Source organism: Aquarana catesbeiana, linkage group LG06 (assembly GCF_042186555.1).
Source record: "Aquarana catesbeiana isolate 2022-GZ linkage group LG06, ASM4218655v1, whole genome shotgun sequence".
In the NCBI taxonomy this organism is placed as follows: domain Eukaryota; kingdom Metazoa; phylum Chordata; class Amphibia; order Anura; family Ranidae; genus Aquarana; species Aquarana catesbeiana.
Window position 1 is genome coordinate 68,940,344 of NC_133329.1, and position 22,139 is coordinate 68,962,482.

General features: G+C 42.0%; 1 gene segment (V, D, J or C); it reads left to right on the plus strand.

Annotated features, from left to right (window-relative positions):
• Nucleotides 1–21,909, plus strand: part of LOC141148567 (immunoglobulin heavy constant mu-like) — a 41,957-nt gene extending 20,048 nt beyond the window's left edge. Inside the window, 2 exon segments of the C gene segment in view lie at nt 15,225–15,359; nt 21,216–21,909. Of these exon segments, the coding sequence occupies nt 15,225–15,359; nt 21,216–21,325 (245 nt within the window).
• The last annotated feature ends 230 nt before the right edge of the window (nt 21,910–22,139 follow it).

A 22,139-nucleotide genomic window follows, 5' to 3' on the forward strand; every position in this document is an offset into this window, starting at 1 on the left:
CTTCCTAGGGGTAGATTTCATCTCACATCCTGTTGTCTCCTTCTGTTTGCAAGTAGGAGTCGTTTGTAAGTTGGATGTTTGAAAGTAGGGGCCTGCCCTATATACTCTGCAGAAATTGGGGCCTTAAGTGTTGGTGTTGCCACAACACTGTAATGCCCCGTACACACGGTCAGACATTGATCGGACATTCCGACAAAAAAATCCTAGGATTTTTTCCGACGGATGTTGGCTCAAACTTGTCTTGCATACACACGGTCACACAAAGTTGTCTGAAAATCAGATCATTCTGAACGCGGTGACGTAAAACACGTACATCAGGACTCTAAACGGGGCAGTAGCCAATAGCTTTCATCTCTTTATTTATTCTGAGCATACATGGCACTTTGTGCGTCGGATTTGTGTACACACGATCGGAATTTCCGACAACGGATTTTGTTGTCAGAAAATTTTATAGCCTGCTCTCACATTTTGTGTGTCGGAGAATCCGATGGAAAATGTGTGATGGAGCCCACACACGGTCGGAATTTCCGACAACAAGGTCCTATCACACATTTTCTGTCGGAAAATCCGACCGTGTGTACAGGGCATAAGCCCTCACACTTATTCTTGGTGGGCACAGAAACGGACCCTGCTGTGAAATATTAGATCAAGAATTGTAATTACATGTCCCTGTTGAACAGGGGCAGAAAAATTGGGCCTTTGGTGGTGGTGGTGGTGTTGCCACAACACTGTAAGCCCTCACAATTACTCTTGGTGGGCGCAGAAACGGGCCCTGCTGTGAAATATTAGATCAAGAATTGTAATTACATGTCCCTGTTGAACAGGGGCATAAAAATTGGGCCTTAGGCACTGGTGCCACAACACTGCAACCCCTCACAGATATTATAGTTGGAGTGCATGAATGAGCCCTCCTGCAAAATATTGCATCAAAAATTGTAATTACACGCCCCTGTTAAACAGGGGCTGAAAAATTGGGCCTTAGGCACTGGTGCTGGTGCCACAACACTGCAACCCCTCACAAATACTCTAGTTGAGCGCAGCAATGAACCCTCCTTGCAAAATATTGCATCAAAAATTGCAATTGCACGCCCCTGTTAAACAGGGGCTGAAAAAGTGGGCCTTAGGCGCTGGTGCCACAACACTGCAACCCCTCACAGATACTCTGGTTGGAGCGCAGGAACAGGCCCTACTGCAAAGTATTGCATCAAAAATTGTAATTACACGCCCCCCTGTAAATGTGCGTTCCGAAAGAACGCTGGATGAAGGACAGGCCAGTAGCTCAATTGCATACTGTACAAGCTCTGGCCAGTGATCCATCCTCAAGACCCAGTAACCCAGAGGATTTCCGGTGGGAAAGGTTTCCAAGTCAGATCTTGCCCCTAGGTATTCCTGCACCATGTAAAACAGACGCTGGCAATGGTTGCTGGAACCGATCATACCTTGGGGCTTCGGACCAAAAAATTGTCTGAACGCATCGGTCAGACGGCCTCCTTCTCCACCGCTCCTTCTTTGACTGACCAAAGCCTCAGCAACACGTTGTCCAGCAACAGGTGTTTGTAACCTCCCAGTCTCTGGACACAGACCTTTCTGCAAGGCCTGCCGAAGATGTTTCATCCTCTGCTCCCTCTGCGACGGCAAGATAAGGTCCGCAACCTTACCCTTGTAACGTGGATAAAGGAGGGTTGCCAGCCAGTATTGATCCCTCTCCTTGATACCACGAATACGAGGATCCTTACGCAGGCTTTGCTGGATCAGGGAGGCCATGCAGCGTAGGTTTGCTGAGGCATTCAGTCCGGAGTCCTCTGGGTCACTAAGGACGACATGATCCGCAGCCACCTCCTCCCAGCCATGTACAAGTCCATGGGTTTCTTGGGACTGTAAATGATCCCTTAAAGACTGCTGCTGATGCTGAGTGCCAGGCACCACCTCCATGCTGACACAATCCTCCTCTTCCTCCTCCTCTTCCTCCTCCTCTTCCTGTGTGATCGGCGGGCACGCAGGAACACTGTCTGGATAAAGGGGGCCTTATGAGCTAAGGAAGTCCTCTTCTTCTTGCCTCTGTTCTGCCTCAAGTGCCCTGTCCATTATTCCAAGCAGCGTGTGCTCCAACAGGTGGCCAAGGGGGACAGTATCACTGATGCATGCACTGTCACTGCTCACCATCCTCGTGGCCTCCTCAAATGGTGACAGGACAGTGCATGCATCCCTGATCATTGCCCACTGGTGTGGGGAAAAAAAACCAAGCCCCCCTGACCCTGTCCTGGTGCCATAGTCGCACAGGTACTCATTGATGGCCCTCTGCTGCGTGTGCAGCCGCTGCAGCATGGCCAACGTTGAGTTCCACCTGGTGGGCATGTCACAGATTAGGCGGTTCTTGGGCAGGTTAAATTCCTTTTGGAGGTCAGCCAGCCAAGCACTGGCATTATATGACTTGCAGAAATGCACACAGACTTTCCTGGCCTGCCTCAGGACATCCTGTAAGCCCGGGTACCTGCCCAAGAACCGCTGCATCACCAAGTTAAGGACGTGAGCCAAACAGGGCACATGGGTCATATGAAAAAAATGCGCCGCGCCTAGGGGTGTAACTGAATAACTGTAAATCTAAGTACAAATCATAGATAATAAAGAGTGCAAATCAAATAGAGCCTAAAGCTCTGATCACTTACTAAGATCACCTGCTGTGTGAATCCTAAAGCTCTGATCACTTACTAAGATCACCTGCTGTGTGAATCCTATGAACAAACACACTAACAAATAACTAGTGCAATAAAACACAAAGTGCAATGTGCATAGGAAAACGTAATAAGATAAATATACAATCCACAGTGATTAAAATATAATCATTCCTAATAAGGTGTATATGCTAAAAAATGTTACACATATGTAGATCCACTGTGATTAAAATGAAAAAGAAAAAAAAAAAAAAATTAAATAAAACAATATATATATTCGTAAAGCACAAACAGAGTAAATCAATCACATGCATGGGCGAATTGAAACTATAATCGCCCTAATAAAGGTGTTCAAATCACATCCGTGAAAGAATCTTCCAATCCAGTAACATAAAGTGACCAAGTTCAAATAAAAGTCAGTGTAATGGTGATGGTTCAAAGAAAAAGTTCCGGTTTTGAATCAAACGTGCCCAAGAAAAACATGCTGTGAAGTGCCTTGGTGACCCCCAATGTGATTGCGCTCACCTTGGAGCGTGTGACACAGGTTTTAATTGTGTCAATACACGCTTTTGGAGCCACCCCTGGGCTCAGTATTAGGTACAGCTGATTCCCACACTAGATTCTTTATGGCTCCACTCACATCAGACCATATAAAAGAAAAAGGCTAATATAGTATAATACCGTAGGATACTTTTATTAAAATCACATCCAATCCCCACATGGGGTACTCACATTTATAAGGTGCTCATGTGCACCAAACATAACATAGGAAAAAACGGCTGTGCGGCGTGCTGCAGGGTGTGAGAGCTCCACAACCCAGCTCTGTGCTGATCGCTCCGTCCTGGCCCCTCCCCTACGCGTCTTCGACACAGGGAGTCACGTGTCTTCATCAGGGGGATATGATTGGACGGGCGCTCTACAGTTTAAATACCCTACCGGCGGCCATTTTGCGTAAGACCGCAGACATTAATATGCTGGGCTCCACTCCTCCTAGTGAAATTAAAGCCATTAACAGTGGCCATTTTACGTGGGACCGCAGACATATATACAATGGGCTCCGCTTTGAATACTCACAGCACAAAAATAATGCATCTATACGAATTCCAAATATAACTATATCCTGTAATAAAAATATCCTGTAATAAAAATACCCAGGACGGAGCTAGGAAGGGATTGGAAACTCACACCGCTCAGCATACCCTCAAACTAAATAAATACTAGTAAACATGGAAATGACTGTAATGATGATTAATAAATAATATGCAGGCATAGTGCAGACATGGTGATTAAATGTATAAATGTATAACCTACCCTTTAGATAAACTCCATAAGAATATATGCTGGGAAACAACTACCCGTATCATCATAATAAAAACAATAAAAAAATCTTTAATAAAATAAAATTGGGTTTTAGGGCAAACAAAAAAAAAAAAAAAAAAAAATTGGGTTTTATGGCAAGCTGATAAACGCCCTTTAATCGCATGATCTGCGAGTTGAATGTCATAATCGCATGGTATATGAATATAGATCAACATAGAAAACTAATTTTAAAACCTAGGTCAGGTTTATACATGCCCCACAATCGCACAACATGCGACCAAATAATATTTAATCGCATGGTGTGAAATATAATATAAAACATCAATAATTAATTAAAAACAAACGAAAAGGAGCTGATTTGATTAAGTCTAAGGTCAAGTTCGTGTGTGACCATCGATCGCACAACTTACAACTAGGTGTATAAAATCGCATGGTGTGTAGATACAGTAAAAAATCTCAAAAATTACTTAGAAAACATATCCTCAAACTAAGTAAATACTAGTAAACATGGAAATGACTGTAATGATGATTAATAAATAATATGCAGGCATAGTGCAGACATGGTGATTAAATGTATAAATGTATAACCTACCCTTTAGATAAACTCCATAAGAATATATACTGGGAAACAACTACCCGTATCATCATAATAAAAGCAATAAAAATTCTTTAAAATAAAATTGGGTTTTAGGGCAAACAAACAAAAAAAAAAAAAAATTGGGTTTTATGGCAAGCTGATAAACGCCCTTTAATCGCATGATCTGCGAGTTGAATGCCATAATCGCATGGTATATGAATATAAATCAACATTAAAAACTAATTTTAAAACCTAGGTCAGGTTTATACATGCTCCACAATCGCACAACATGCAACTAAATAATATTTAATCGCATGGTGTGAAATATAATATAAAACATCAATAATTGATTAAAAACAAACGAAAAGGAGCCGAAAAGTCTAAGGTCAAGTACGTGTGTGACCATCGATCGCACAACTTGCAACTAGATGTATAAAATCGCATGGTGTGTAAATACAGTAAAAAATATCAAAAATTACTTAGAAAACATGCGAGATCAAATTCCTTGTTCAACCCACCAGGCGACAAGGAGCCAAGTTGGTATATCCACCATGACTCGCGTTTGCTAATGTCCCTGGTATAGTTAGAGCCTCTCCAATTACGTTTTGGGGCCTCCAATCCCCAAAAACTCATACCCTGCGTGCTCTGATTATGCACATTCTTAAAATGTACGTATAAAAAATGGCTATCAGATCCATTCCGTATGTTCCTAACGTGCTCCTCCATACGGTCTTTTAAAGCCCTAATAGTACGGCCAACATAGAACAAATTGCAAGGGCACTGGATTACATATACCACTCCAATGGTGTCACAAGAAACAAAATCATCTATCTTGTATATTTGTCCATTACGGGGGTTATGGAATTCTTTAACTCTCTTAGTGTTAGATGGTACTCTGATACAACTATAACATCTCCCACATCCAAAAAAGCCCTTTAAATCCCAGAACATCTTCGGTTTTGGTAGGGGAGGTTCTACTACATTGTGTACTAATCGGTCACGTAGACAGGGTGCTCTTTTATAAACAATCTTAGGACTGTCAGGTATCAATTCTCTTAAATGACAGTCCTGTTTGAGTACATTCCAGTACTTTTTTAAAATCTTCTCTACGTCCTTACTTTGTAGACAATAATCCAAAACTATACAAGTTCCATCATATTCATCATCACCCACAGTAATATCTTTATCTTTCAGTAAATCATCCCTCTTATAATTCTTCACCAAACTTTTCTCTTTTTCTAAAAATTCTTCCTTGTAACCTTTATCCAGAAACATCTTTTTTAATCTATCCGCTTGGGAATCAAAGTCATCATCTTGCGTACAGTTTCTCCTCATTCTTGTGAACTGTCCTCTGGGGATATTGCTAAGCCACGGTTTGTGATGGCAACTAGTAGTAGGAATGTAGGAGTTGCGATCAGTAGTTTTAAAAAAAGACCTCGTAATAACACCATGGGTTGTGGTCACAATCTCTAAGTCAAGAAAGTGTATGCGGTCCCTACTAATCTCCCAAGTCAGAGAGATACCTCGATCGTTATTATTCATAGACTCCAACAATTCCGTTAGTGATTCTGCACTCCCCTTCCATATGATCAAAAGATCATCTATAAATCTTCTGTACAGTAGTAAGTCTCCATATTGCTCAATTTGCACTGACTCCTCTTCCCATTTGGCCATGTACAAGTTTGCTACACTCGGGGCGAATTTCGCGCCCATGGCCACACCCCTTATTTGTAGGAAGAACCTATTATCATACCAAAAAAAGTTATGGTGTAAACAAAAATTTAAACACTTTAAAATGAACCCGCATAGGCCCCTATCAAAATCTTCTTCCTTACTTAAGGCCCATTCCACGGCTTCCAAGGCCCCTTCATGATTAATGTTGGTATATAATGAAGCTACATCACCCGTAGCCATTATTATATTGCCATCCGTGACGTATTCATCCAACAATTGAAGGGTATGCTTAGTATCCTTCAAATAAGCACGTGTTTTCTTTACTAGGGGCTGTAGATGAAGGTCAATGTACTCCCCCAATCTAGAAGTGAGGGACTCAATCCCACTCACAATGGGCCGTCCTGGTGGGTTCACACTATCTTTATGAATTTTGGGAAGATAATATATTACTGGGATCCTACTAACTGTGGGAATTAAGTATTTAGCTTCTTGATTATTAAGGAATTCATTATCCACCCCGTATTTTATAATCAAATCTAGTTCCTTCCTGAAATCCCTAGAGGGATCAGTACTTAATGCTTGGTATGTGCTCTCATCATTCAATATCCTATTCATCTCATCCTTGTATTGCTGTAATGAGAGTACCACGATACCCCCCCCCTTGTCCGCCGGTCTGATGACAATATCTGTTCTTTTTTCCAACGACTCCAGTCCCTTTTTGAAATTCCTATGTTCATGCACTTTTTTAATAGGCAGCTGTTCAAGTTCTGTGTTGACCAATTTTTTAAAAAGGTCCACATACTTATTATTAGCCACAAAAGGGTTGAAGACAGAATTATTTCTCAACCCCGTAAATTTCTCATTAATAGCTGTTTTTTCTACCGGATTTAAAGCGAAATACTTTTTAATATTAAGCTTCCTAATGAACTTCTGCACTCCTACATATGTATCAAATTTATTAAGACCCTTTTTAGGTGCAAACTTTATCCCCTTATCAAGTATTGAGATCTCTTCCCTTGATAAGTCCTTGCCACTCAAATTGAAGATTCCTTCACCTAATCTTCCCGCCTTCTTTTTCTGCTGTAACCTTCGTCCGGATCTTCTTCCCCTCTTCCTGGATTTCTTCCTTCGCGGGTAAATCCATCCCGGTTCTTCCCTAAAAAAGACTCATCAGAATATCGATCACTATTGTCTGCAAGTGGTTGGTAGCTGTTATATACTGGAACCCCATATTGATCTTGTGTGTGTCTATCATAACGTGTCCTCTGGGGTTTAGGTGAATAATAAACTCCATTTCTTTGGGGTTCATCCCTATATTGAGGGAACCGTCCATAACCTTGAGGTGGGGGTGGTGGAGGTGCTGGAGGACCCCCATATGGTGGACGTCGATCACCCCTCATCGGTGTCCCTTGTTGGTAACCTTGATTTCTATTATATTGTGGTCCATAGGAACGATTTTCACTATGTTGTGCACCCCTCCTATTTGGTGTATGGTAGGATTGATGTCCTCTGCCATATTGATTTCCACCGTAGTAGGGTTTAAAACCATTTCCCCTATGATGCGGTGCCCCATAACCCCAATTTCCTTGGTTAGTAGGGGGACCTTGATATGGGTTATCATATCTTCTTCCGTTCAACCCTTGATGTGTGTCATAATCCATCTGCGCCCTTCTTAGGGGTTGCTGAAGAGGTGTATAAGGTTGCTTATCCTCATATTGATGTGGTGGATGTCCTCTATTAGGTGGTCTTCCATCCTGCTGTTGTTGATTTGGTGGATAGGGTGCTCTAGCACCTACATTTTGGTCACCCGTATTATCTATCTGTGAATTATTGGCAACATTATTTTCCAACGTTGCTTGCCATCTGTAAACTCGTTTATTCTGGTAATCATCCAGATCTCTCTGGTATTTTTTCTTTTTTCCATTTCTGTTCTCTAAATCCTTTTTCTGCATATTTTTCTGCAGTTCACCCATGTGCTTATTATATTCCGGTGTATCTTTAAAAGGAGAGATTTTATCCCTAATTTCCTTAATCTGATTCTCCAAAGATTTCAATTTGCGTTGTTTCCTTTTAATCAGAAATTCCATAATCTCTCTCCCTTTACTTTCAAAGAACGAGTACCATTCATCTATATCCTCATTTCCCAATAAACCATCATTGATTGGGACATCCCATCTGAGTTTTCTGGGGATTAAGTTATCTTTCAAATATTTTTCCATCGTGGATTGGTCCCACCAGACATTACTCTTTTTATCCATACAGTGGCCTAACTTCCTAAACAAATGTGCAATATCATCATCTCTGGGTTTCTTATCTGAGAATAGATCCTCCAGATCCAATTCTCTATTATCAAAAAAGGCAAACGGATCCATAGGCTACAAACAAGTATATGAATTAAAAGACAGAATTATGGAAAAAAATCCTGCGAGCCACAATTATCCAGTGCCTTAATGGAAATTCAACCAAACAGCTACCCGGCTGCAGGCGCAGATCACGTATTCATGACCGTGCGATAAATGATATATGAAAAAAATGCGCCGCGCCTAGGGGTGTAACTGAATAACTGTAAATCTAAGTACAAATCATAGATAATAAAGAGTGCAAATCAAATAGAGCCTAAAGCTCTGATCACTTACTAAGATCACCTGCTGTGTGAATCCTAAAGCTCTGATCACTTACTAAGATCACCTGCTGTGTGAATCCTATGAACAAACACACTAACAAATAACTAGTGCAATAAAACACAAAGTGCAATGTGCATAGGAAAACGTAATAAGATAAATATACAATCCACAGTGATTAAAATATAATCATTCCTAATAAGGTGTATATGCTAAAAAATGTTACACATATGTAGATCCACTGTGATTAAAATGAAAAAGAAAAAAAAAAAAAATTAAATAAAACAATATATATATTCGTAAAGCACAAACAGAGTAAATCAATCACATGCATGGGCGAATTGAAACTATAATCGCCCTAATAAAGGTGTTCAAATCACATCCGTGAAAGAATCTTCCAATCCAGTAACATAAAGTGACCAAGTTCAAATAAAAGTCAGTGTAATGGTGATGGTTCAAAGAAAAAGTTCCGGTTTTGAATCAAACGTGCCCAAGAAAAACATGCTGTGAAGTGCCTTGGTGACCCCCAATGTGATTGCGCTCACCTTGGAGCGTGTGACACAGGTTTTAATTGTGTCAATACACGCTTTTGGAGCCACCCCTGGGCTCAGTATTAGGTACAGCTGATTCCCACACTAGATTCTTTATGGCTCCACTCACATCAGACCATATAAAAGAAAAAGGCTAATATAGTATAATACCGTAGGATACTTTTATTAAAATCACATCCAATCCCCACATGGGGTACTCACATTTATAAGGTGCTCATGTGCACCAAACATAACATAGGAAAAAACGGCTGTGCGGCGTGCTGCAGGGTGTGAGAGCTCCACAACCCAGCTCTGTGCTGATCGCTCCGTCCTGGCCCCTCCCCTACGCGTCTTCGACACAGGGAGTCACGTGTCTTCATCAGGGGGATATGATTGGACGGGCGCTCTACAGTTTAAATACCCTACCGGCGGCCATTTTGCGTAAGACCGCAGACATTAATATGCTGGGCTCCACTCCTCCTAGTGAAATTAAAGCCATTAACAGTGGCCATTTTACGTGGGACCGCAGACATATATACAATGGGCTCCGCTTTGAATACTCACAGCACAAAAATAATGCATCTATACGAATTCCAAATATAACTATATCCTGTAATAAAAATATCCTGTAATAAAAATACCCAGGACGGAGCTAGGAAGGGATTGGAAACTCACACCGCTCAGCATACCCTCAAACTAAATAAATACTAGTAAACATGGAAATGACTGTAATGATGATTAATAAATAATATGCAGGCATAGTGCAGACATGGTGATTAAATGTATAAATGTATAACCTACCCTTTAGATAAACTCCATAAGAATATATGCTGGGAAACAACTACCCGTATCATCATAATAAAAACAATAAAAAAATCTTTAATAAAATAAAATTGGGTTTTAGGGCAAACAAAAAAAAAAAAAAAAAAAAAAAAAAATTGGGTTTTATGGCAAGCTGATAAACGCCCTTTAATCGCATGATCTGCGAGTTGAATGTCATAATCGCATGGTATATGAATATAGATCAACATAGAAAACTAATTTTAAAACCTAGGTCAGGTTTATACATGCCCCACAATCGCACAACATGCGACCAAATAATATTTAATCGCATGGTGTGAAATATAATATAAAACATCAATAATTAATTAAAAACAAACGAAAAGGAGCTGATTTGATTAAGTCTAAGGTCAAGTTCGTGTGTGACCATCGATCGCACAACTTACAACTAGGTGTATAAAATCGCATGGTGTGTAGATACAGTAAAAAATCTCAAAAATTACTTAGAAAACATATCCTCAAACTAAGTAAATACTAGTAAACATGGAAATGACTGTAATGATGATTAATAAATAATATGCAGGCATAGTGCAGACATGGTGATTAAATGTATAAATGTATAACCTACCCTTTAGATAAACTCCATAAGAATATATACTGGGAAACAACTACCCGTATCATCATAATAAAAGCAATAAAAATTCTTTAAAATAAAATTGGGTTTTAGGGCAAACAAACAAAAAAAAAAAATTGGGTTTTATGGCAAGCTGATAAACGCCCTTTAATCGCATGATCTGCGAGTTGAATGCCATAATCGCATGGTATATGAATATAAATCAACATTAAAAACTAATTTTAAAACCTAGGTCAGGTTTATACATGCCCCACAATCGCACAACATGCAACTAAATAATATTTAATCGCATGGTGTGAAATATAATATAAAACATCAATAATTGATTAAAAACAAACGAAAAGGAGCCGAAAAGTCTAAGGTCAAGTACGTGTGTGACCATCGATCGCACAACTTGCAACTAGATGTATAAAATCGCATGGTGTGTAAATACAGTAAAAAATATCAAAAATTACTTAGAAAACATGCGAGATCAAATTCCTTGTTCAACCCACCAGGCGACAAGGAGCCAAGTTGGTATATCCACCATGACTCGCGTTTGCTAATGTCCCTGGTATAGTTAGAGCCTCTCCAATTACGTTTTGGGGCCTCCAATCCCCAAAAACTCATACCCTGCGTGCTCTGATTATGCACAGCCGAGCACTGGCATTATATGACTGGCGGAAATGCACACAGACTTTCCTGGCCTGCCTCAGGACATCCTGTAAGCCCGGGTACCTGCCCAAGAACCGCTGCACCACCAAGTTAAGGACGTGAGCCAAACAGGGCACATGGGTCAGTTGTCCCTGTCGGAGGGCGGAGAGGAGGTTGGTGCCATTGTCACAAACCACAATACCTGCCTCAAGCTGGCGTCGCGTCAACCACCTCTGAACCTGCCCCTGCAGAGCTGACAGAACCTCTGCCCCAGTGTGGCTCCTGTCCCCCAAGCACACCAGCTCAAGCACCGCATGGCATCTTTTTGCCTGCATGCTTGCGTAGCCCCTTGAACGCCTACGGAGCACCGCTGGTTCCGAAGACAAAACAGCACAGGAAGAGGCCATGGAGGAAGAAGAAGAGGAGGGGGTGGAGGAGAGAGGTGTGGCAGAATCACCACTATTTTGGAGGCGTGGTGGCGGAACAACCTCCAACACTACTGCACCCTGTCCTGCATCCTTCCCAGCTGCCAGAAGAGTCACCCAGTGTGCGGTGAAAGATAGGTAACGTCCCTGTCCATGCCTGCTGGACCATGAGTCAGTGGTAATATGCACCTTACCGCTGACCGCCCTGTCCAGCGAGGCCAAGACATTGCCTTCCACATGCCTGTAGAGAGCCGGAATCGCCTTCTGTGAGAAAAAGTGGCATTTGGGAACCTGCCACTGAGGAACCGCACATTCCACAAACTCACGGAAGGGGGCAGAGTCTACCAACTGAAAAGGCAGCAGTTGAAGTGCTAGCAATTTAGCCAAGCTAGCATTCAACCGCTGGGCATGTGGATGGCTGGGAGCGAACTTCTTTCGGCAGTGCAGCAGCTGGGGCAGGGAAATTTGCCTGGTACAATCTGATGTCGGTGTACCGATAGCAGCTTGCCCCCAAGTACTTGGCTGTGACACACCTAATTCTACACCTTCATTTCTCTCAGTGCAGGTCTCAGAGGACTGAAGGTATAGTGGGGTTGGAGATCCCAGCTGATGAGGAGCAAGGAGAGGTCCTCTTTGTTCTTTGGTGTGGGTCTTTTAGGTGCGCTTGCCAACGAACTGCATGGCAGGTCGACATATGTCTGGTCAAGCATGTGGTGCCCAAGCAGGTGATGTTTTGGCTACGCGAGATACGCTTGAGACATATGTTGCAAATAGCAGCAGTGGGATCTGATGCACTTGTCTCAAAAAAGGCCCACACCAAAGAACTTTTGGAATAACGCGCAGAGACAGCAGCGCCCTGCACATGCGGAGCTCTGCGGTGTGATGCAGTGGGTGTGCTGCCCTTAAGCTGGCAGGTTGGTGATGTGCCTCCTCCTCCTCCTCTCTCCTATCAGGCACCCATGTGGAGTCAGTGACCTCATCATCCCCTCCCTCCTCATCACTGGAGCAAAGTTGGCAGTATGCTGCAGCTGGGGGAACATGACTGCCAGATTGCTGTCCTTCTTGGGCACCCCCTCTCTCTGGGCTCACATTACTGCCTTCCTCTAGCTGGGTACCATCATCGGAGCCTTCAAAACGCTGGGCATCCTCCTGGAGCATGTACCCAACACTGTGGTCAAACAGTTCGTGGGATTCCTCAAGAGGACATGGTGGGGCTAGGGAAGAAGTGACTGATGCCATTGAGCAGAGGGAAGAGGCCGCGTTGGCAGCTGCTTTGCCAGACAAAGTACCCTGAGCCTGGGTGAGAGAGGATGAGGAGGATGAGGACGGCTGGGTCATCCACTCTACCAAGTCTTCTGCATGTTGCGGCTCAACACGGCCAGCTGCCAAAAAAAAGGACAAGCGTGTCCCGCGGCCACGTGCTGATGAGGATGCACTGTCTCCATGACCAGCACTGTTGCCTCTAGACACAGAGCCTGCTTGCCCTCTTTTATTGGCTTGTGACTGTCTGTCTCTCCTTGTTGGCCTTCCAGACATACTAATGGCCTGCAGTGAGATGTAGCTGCACAAAGCTGGGATGTATATATATACTGATACTGCAGCTAGCAGAATCAACTGCCTGCCTGTAGTATTATTAGTATGAAAACACCAGCAATTGTCTTCAGGTAGCTTTAGATGCACACTGTGCAGAGGACACAGTACACTAACTTTAAAGAGGGAGTCCGGCGAAAAAAAAATGTTTTAAAGTCAGCAGCTACAAATACTGCAGCTGCTGACTTAAAATAAGGACACTCACCTGTCCCAGGGTCCAGCGATGTCGGCACCCGAGACCGAATCGTCCCTCGGTCCTCGGGTGCTGCCGCCGCCATTCCTTGTAAGGGAATCAGGAGGTGAAGCGCTGCGGCTTCACTTCCCGGTTCCCTACTGCGCATGCGCAAGTCGCACTGCGCTTCCTAACTGGTCCCCACTGTCTCTGGGACCCATGTGTGTCCCAGCAGACAGCGCGGTGGGGACGGGAAGAGGCATAGACTCCCGTGGGAGTCTATGCCGGAAGTGTGTGCAAATACCTGTCTTAGACAGGTATCTGCACCCCCCTCCCCCCTGAAAGGTGCCAAATATGACACTGGAGGTGGGGAGGGTTCCAAAAAGCGGAGGTTCAATTTTTGTGTGAACCTCCACTTTAAATACTGTAGCTGCCTGTCTGTGGTATTAATAGGAGCAGAACAACAGCAATTGTCTTCAGGTAGCTTTAGGTGCACACTGTGCAGAAGACACAGTACACTAATTGTAAATACTGCAGCTGCCTGCCTGTGGCATTAATAGGATCAGAACAACAGCAATTGTTTTCAGGTAGCTTTAGGTGCACACTGTGCAGAAGACACAGTACACCAACTGTAAATACTGCAGCTGCCTGCCTGTGGTATTAATAGGATCAGAACAACAGCAATTGTCTTCAGGTAGCTTTAGGTGCACACTGTGCAGAGGACGCAGTACACTAACTATAAATAGTGTAGCTGCCTGCCTGTGGCATTCATATAGGATCAGAAGAACACCACCAATTTTATTCAGGTAGCTTTAGGTGCACACTTCTCTACAGGTTTCTAGGGGACCTTGAGATGTGGATCACTGACATCCAATTTGATGGTGCCTTCATAGTTCTTGGGACAATGCCAATTGATAGACCCAATGCCATGACACCAGTGGCCCTTTTTAGTTGTCTGTAAGTGGGATGTTCTTCTTACCATCCACCAATGTAAGGAGTATTCTTCCCACTTGTTTTTAACAGAGGTTATCCTAGAGCTGAAAACTATTTTAAGAGCTCCTCTGGTGTAAGAAGTATCTTCTTCTCACCCACATAATGCATATGTGCAGCAGAAAAAAAGGTGTCCCTTAACGCCCACATGGCAAACATATGCGTTCATGGACAGCCAAGGTTTCTGTGCTCACTACACACTCCCAGCACAGAGACTGAGTGGTCATGGACAGTTCTTGGTCTCTAGGAGTGTTCAGGAACCAGTGGGATGGGCTCCCAATTTTGTGACCACTGTGACAGCCAATCACAGTGGTCACGTGATTGGGTAGCCAGTCCCCTACTGCAAGCATAAAGATTGACTAAAAGGGATACTGGGGTTGGGCAGGGAGGAGTTAACAAAGGCAGGTATGAAACCTTTTTTATGACTTTAACCTCTTTGAGACAAATGAAAGAATTGAACATTACAGTATTCACTGTGTCCAACTGCTCTTCACTTCTCTATCCCTACTCTCAGTTTTACCTGCTTATCTGCGACATTTTATGTTTGTGGTTAATTAGGAAACACCTTGAAGTTTAATTTATAGGTAAACATTTTTCTTTCTGCAGATGAAAAGATGTCCTGTACCAATGACCGTGAACAATATAAAAATGCAACTATTATTCTTGGCTTGTTTCTTGGGGTCTCCGTCTTGCTATTAGCCATTTGGTTTCTTTGGAAAAAACAAACACCAGGGAGAGCAGGTAGGAAACAACATCTTTCTTAATGACTCAACTGTTTGGTCTTTGTAACCAAATATCACATGACTATGACAAAACTGCACCTACACTATATTACCAAAAGTATTAGGACGCCTGCCTTTACACGCACATGAACTTTAATGGCAGCCTGGCTCGCAATCTCCACTCTAATTCATCCCAAAGGTGTTCTATCGGGTTGAGGTCAGGACTCTGTGCAGGCCAGTCAAGTTCCTCCACCCCAAACTTGCTCATCCATGTCTTTATGGACCTTGCATTGTTTGAGCACCAGTCCAAATAATTTGGTGCAGGGGGGATTATGTGGTGGTGGTTGTTTTTCAGGGGTTGGGCTGTGCCCCTTCCAGTGAAGGGAACTTTTAAGGCGTCAGCATACCAAGACATTTTGGACAATTGCTCCCAAATCTGTGGGAACAGTTTGGGAATGCCCGTTCCTGTTTCAACATAACTGTGCACCAGTGCACAAAGCAAGGTCCATAAAGACATGGATGAGCAAGTTTGGGGTGGAGGAAATTGACTGGCCTGCAAAGAGTCCTGACCTCAACCCAATAGAACACCTTTGGTATGAATTAGAGCAGAGACTGCGAGCCAGACCTTCTCGTCCAACGTCAGTGCCTGACCTCACAAATGCGCTTCTGGAAGAATGGTCAAACATTCCCATAGACACACTCCTAAACCTTGTGGACAACTGAGAATAAAATGTGAAAAACAAAGTGTAGCGCTATACATAAAACAATATAACAGCGATAGACTGAAAATATTATTGTATAAAACATGTAAACATATGATACAAACATCCAAGATGTAAGTCCAATGTTCACATGTACAAAAAGGCAAATCGGTGAGGATAAAGTTCAAATAAATACATCAAATGAATAAACTTCCTAGGAAGTGTGTCCATCAAATAAATGACTGGTGAATCCTCTATCAAGGATGGTGGTAATGCAACAAAGTAAATGTGGCTGTGAGACAAGAACATCCTCTGTTAAGAAGATGTTGATGGGTACTATTACCAGACAAGATGGACCCATTTGCCAGCGGCAGTGGGTCAATCGGGCTCGTATTGGCCGAACGCCTTGGGATCTAGAGTTGTGCCGACTTTAGTTCTGGCAGAAACCTGAAAGGTGGTCACTCCAAATGAGGTAAGACCACTTGTCAGCAGTGTGGATTTGGCCAAAGACCCAGGACTCGGATTCTTCTCCAGACAGAATGAGACTACCACCCAATGGGAAAGCCATCTGGAAGCTGATGGGAGGTGAAGGAATAAACTCGGTCAAACCGGAATGAGAAAAAAATGTAAAGGCTCCATATGGTGCAGGTCAAAAACAGAGAGATTTATTTTTAAAAGTACAAAACATCAATGATGTGTACAAAAAATTTAGTTTTCTTTGTGATCACAAGATAAAATTTTTAAAAGCAATGTGGGAAGCAAGTAGAGCAAACGACGCATTTTGTCCCAACAGACTTAAGTACGTTTCGTCCCAACGGACTTCAACTGGGGCAATGCCCCAGTTGAAGTTCGTTGGGACAAAACGCGTCGGGCTTGCTCTACTTCCCATATTGCTTTTAAAATTTTCATCTAGTTTTTGTTTAGTTTATTCCTTCACCTACCATTGGCCTCCAGACGGCTTTCCCATTGGGTGGTAGTCTCATTCTGTCCGGAGAAGTATCCAGTCCTGGGTCTTTGGCCAAATCCACACTGTTGACAAGTGGACTTACCTTGTTTGGAGTGACCACCTTCCAGGTTTCTGCCACAGCTAAAGTGTGGCAGAAACAACTCTAGATCCCGAGGCGTTCGGCTAATACGTGCCCGATTGACCCACTGCCGCTGGCAAGTGGGTCCACCTTGTCTGGTAAGAGTACCCATCTACAACTTCTTACCAGAGCATCCTCCTGTCTCACAGCCACATTTACTTTGTTGCATTAGCACCATCCTTGATCCTAGGAAGTTTTTTCACTTGATGTATTTATTTGAACTTTATCCTCACCGATGTGCCTTTTTGTACATGTGAACATTGGACTTACATCTTTGTATGTTTGCATCATATGTTTACATGTTTTATACACTAATATTTTCAGTCTATCGCTGTTATATTGTTTTATGTATAGCGCTACACTTTGTTTTTCACATTTGGTTAGGACTTTGTTTGTTTTAGTGTCATCAGCTTTTTTCTGTATTTGTTTAGCGCAGTAATTTCCCCTTATCACTCCCACAGCTGAAAATAAAACACAGGAGCCACTCTAAGTACAGTATGACAGTAGATTTATTTTCACAAATAGATATGGGTACTCAGTAACAGGCATTTAGGCACAATATGCCAAACATCCGTGAAGGAGATGCACTCGTGAGGCTACTTGCTGGTGACTCAGAGCTGGCTGCGCCGGTGATCGCCGACACTTCCTGGGTCTGGAACACTCACAGGGAGCTGAGGGATGTCGTCACTTCCAGGTAGAGGAGAACCAATAGGCGACGCGTTTGTGGAGCATGCATCCTTCTTCAGGCCTAACGGGGGCCATGTTGGATGAGGGCTTATAAGCACAGGAATTGTTGCTACTGGGTCCTAAGATCCCACGGCTATATACATCTATACACACATTTATAATTGCTTGAGAGAGAGAGAGAGAGAGAGAGAGAGAGAGAGAGAGAGAGAGAGAGAGAGAGCGCTAAGTGGATCAAGATGTAAAACTACCTGACTAATTGGGCAAGCAAAGTAAGGAACTTAATAGAAACATTTAAGACATTAAAATTACTCTTATAAAACTGGCATTATAATACAGCACATAACAGTGAAACGCAAACATATATACACACAAAAGCACACACATGCACATAAAGTCAACTTATTGACCATTAGCCGAATTGATTGGATAAAGATTTGTCTGGTTGGATACAGTATATTGTGAGGGTCGGGGAGATCATGAGAGCTGGTGATTTGGACAAAAATGAAAAATAAAAAAATGAAATAAAAAATAAAAAATATATAATAAAAATTAAAATGAATCTAAATAATATTAAAATTAAAAAATAAAAATAAAATAAAAAATATATAATAAAAATGATATATTAATTTATATATTATTACCGTATACATTTTTTTTCATTTTTATTATATATTGTTTTTATTATATATTTTTCATTTTTATTTTTAATTTTAATATTATTTATATTTATTTTTATTATTATATATTTTTTTTTATTTTCATTTTCATATATATATTATTTTTATTATTTTTATCTATATTTATTTTTATTTTCATTTTTTCATTTTAATTGTTGTCATTTTTCATTTTTGTCCAAATCACTATCATGATTTCCCCGGTCCTCACAATATATCCAACCAGACAAATCTTTATCCAATCAATTGGGCTCATGGTCAATGAGTTCACTCATGTGCATGTGTGTGTATTCGTGTGTATATATATTTGGATTTCACTGTTATGTGCTGTATTATAATGCCGGTTTCATAAGATTAATTTTAATGTTCTTAATGTTTCTTTTAAGTTCCTTACTTTGTATGCCCAATTAGTCAGGTAGTTTTACATCTTGATCTGCTTAGCGCTCTCTCTCTATATATCCACATCAAGCAATTAAAAATGTATGTATAGATGTATATAGCCGTGGGATCTTAGGACCCAGTAGCAACAATTCCTGTGCTTATAAGCCCTCATCCAACATGGCCCCCGTTAGGCCTGAAGAACGCATGCTCCACAAACGCGTCGCCTATTGGTTCTCCTCTACCTGGAAGGGACGACATACCTCGGCTCCCTGTGAGTGTTCCAGACCCAGGAAGTGTCGGCGATCACCGGTGCAGCCAGCTCTGAGTCACCAGCAAGTAGCCCCACGAATGCATCTCCTTCACGGATGTTTGGCATATTGTGCCTAAATGCCTGTTACTACTTTACTCTTGTGAGTACCCATATCTATTTGTGAAAATAAATCTACTTTCATACTGCACTTAGACTGACGCCTGTGTTTTATTCTCAGCTGTTCCAGAAGACCCTTATTATCTTCCACTGGGCTGCCTTCAAGATGCTTTTAAATGGAATTTATGTATTTTTTATGAGTCGGCTTTTAATCCCCTTCAACCATTAATTTCTCCTATGAGCTCACATCGAGTCTGGTGCAAGCGCTGACTTATTTTCTATGTGTAAACCTTGTGGACGGCCTTCCCAGAAGAGTTGAAGCTGTTATAGCTGCAAAGGGTGGGCCGACTCAATATTGAACCCTATGGACTAAGACTGGGATGCCATTAAAGTTCAAGGCAGGTGTCCCAATACTTTTGGTAACATAGTCAATCTATCGTAACATAGTCAATCTATCAGTAGCTTGCATAGATTAAAGTAGAACTATGGGCAAAACTTTTTTTTCATTTTGGATAGGATAAAGGAGGATTATATCCCCCATCAGTTTTTACTTGCCATCGTTGTCCATTGGGGAGATTTCCCTTCACTTCCTGTCCCATCGCCAAACAGGAAGTGAGAAGAAACCCCTGCAAATTAAAGGAATCTATTGGAGCCCCCCCACGTCACCAGAACTAGTGCCCCCATTTGAAGCTTTCCCCTCTATTACTTTTCTGGGGACAACCGAAAATACTTTCACTTTTGATGATAACGTTAAACAGGACATGCTAGTCCATCTAACACTCCCCTCCCCCATATTACCAATGCTACTGTCCAAATCTGCCCCCTGTGCTCCTTCATCTAGAGTAGATGCACCCTAATACGGGAGGAGTGTTACTGGCTAAATCACTGGGTGAAAATAGAAGGGAAAAAGTCTAATAAGGTAAAATAATGCAGCCGCCACATCTAAGGATTGGTAAGCTGCAATATATTACATTTTTGGTTTTGGGTTTAATACTGCTCCGTCACCATAAGATGTTTTAGACAGTGGACGCTACAAGGAGAGGTCTCCCTCTAACCCTAATATCAATCTTCCCCATGGCTTTGATTCTAACAACAAACCTCTCTGTAACTCTAGCATTAACCCTAACCAAAATTATAGCCCTAACACTAACCCTTCCTTTAACTCCAACCTTAATACTAACCCCATCCGTAACACAAAGATAAACCCTTCCCATAACTCCAACCCTAACACTAAACCTATCCATAACGCTAACATGAACCCTTCCCATAACTCCAACCATAACACTAACCCCATCCATATCACTAACATGAACCCTTCCCATAACTCCAACCCTAACCCCATGTATAACCCTAACATTATCTATCTCAATAACTCTAATCCTAACCCTTCCTTTAACTCCAACCCTAATACTAACCGCATCCGTAACACCAAAATGAACCCTTCCCATAATTCAACCCGATAGAACACCTTTGGGCTGAATTAGAGCGGAGACTGCAAGCCAGGCCTTCTCATCCAACATCAGTGCCTGACCTCTCAAATGTGCTTCTGGAAGAATGGTCAAACATTCCCATAGACACACTTCTAAACCTTATGGACAGCCTTCCCAGAAGAGTTGAAGCTGTTATAGCTGCAAAGGGTGGGCCAACTCAATATTGAACCTTACGGACTAAGACTGGGATGCCATCAAAGTTCATGTGAGTGTATATCCCTGTGCGTGTAAAGGCAGGTGTCCCAATACTTTTGGTGAAATAGTGTATATCAGTCTGCTACCACCCCTTGTAGCTTTTTCTTTCCTTCCTCATTTTTCTATGTTCAAACTATCTGAACCTGCTGTAAGCCCTTTTCTGCATTTTGAATGCTTCTACAGATGAAATTCCGTTTTATCATTCTTATATTGTGCTGTATACGGTATACATATTTAATGGCATTTTCATTTACATTACTGATGTTTAATTCATTATTTTAAAAATGTGCTGTAGATGCCAACATTCCCATGATCCCTGTTCAAAGAAATGATGGAGATGCGATTGCAAGGGGAGAAAATGACCAACAGCCTGAGCAAGAAGAGAGGGAACCCTTGAACCAATAATAAATCGGCACACCCCAGAGGAGAGCCATAAGGCAACAAGACACAGCTCTATGAACATGAACAATGCAGACCAGATGATCAAAGTCCAGCAGCCAAGGAAGCCAAAACCACCACCACATCCTTATTGAGAGATAATCCATCCTCTAGATCAGGGGTCTCCAAACTTTTCAAACAAAGGGTCGCTTTATTGTTTATTTGACGCAATGCGGTTGACGCAATGCGTAGGAGGAGTCAGTGACGTACAGCATCGAGGCTGTTCAACAGCTCCATACTAGCGGTGTGAGGACTCACCGCGCCCCAAGCGGCTGATTGTTTTCTATCCAGGCTATAATTATCCAGGCTCATGTGAGTGTATCCAGTGAAGTCTTTCTAGTTTAAAGCAATTCATACTTTGTTCATTGCACAATGATGTCTCTTCTTTTTTATTTCATGTATCCTTGGTAATTGAAAACATTCATCCGTATGCCCTTTACTTTATACAGCAATATAAGGGAACTTTGTGAACAGACTTATTTTTGGCATATATGGGATTTTGTTCAATAGCATATATCAGTCCAGCGTATAATCTTCTGCAAATAAGAACGGCTATCGACATATATCTTCAAGCTATAATAATATTATAAGAGGAGTTTTCTGAATGGACTAGATATTGGACGATATATATAGCAGTCATTTATTTTTTACAGGTGGTAACCTGCGGTTTATTCATTTTGTGGAGCATATGATCATGATTTAGTGGCTATATGTTTTCTGACCACACCATATTTATTTATTTTATTGACACTTAGAGGTATTGATTTATTAACCAATTTTG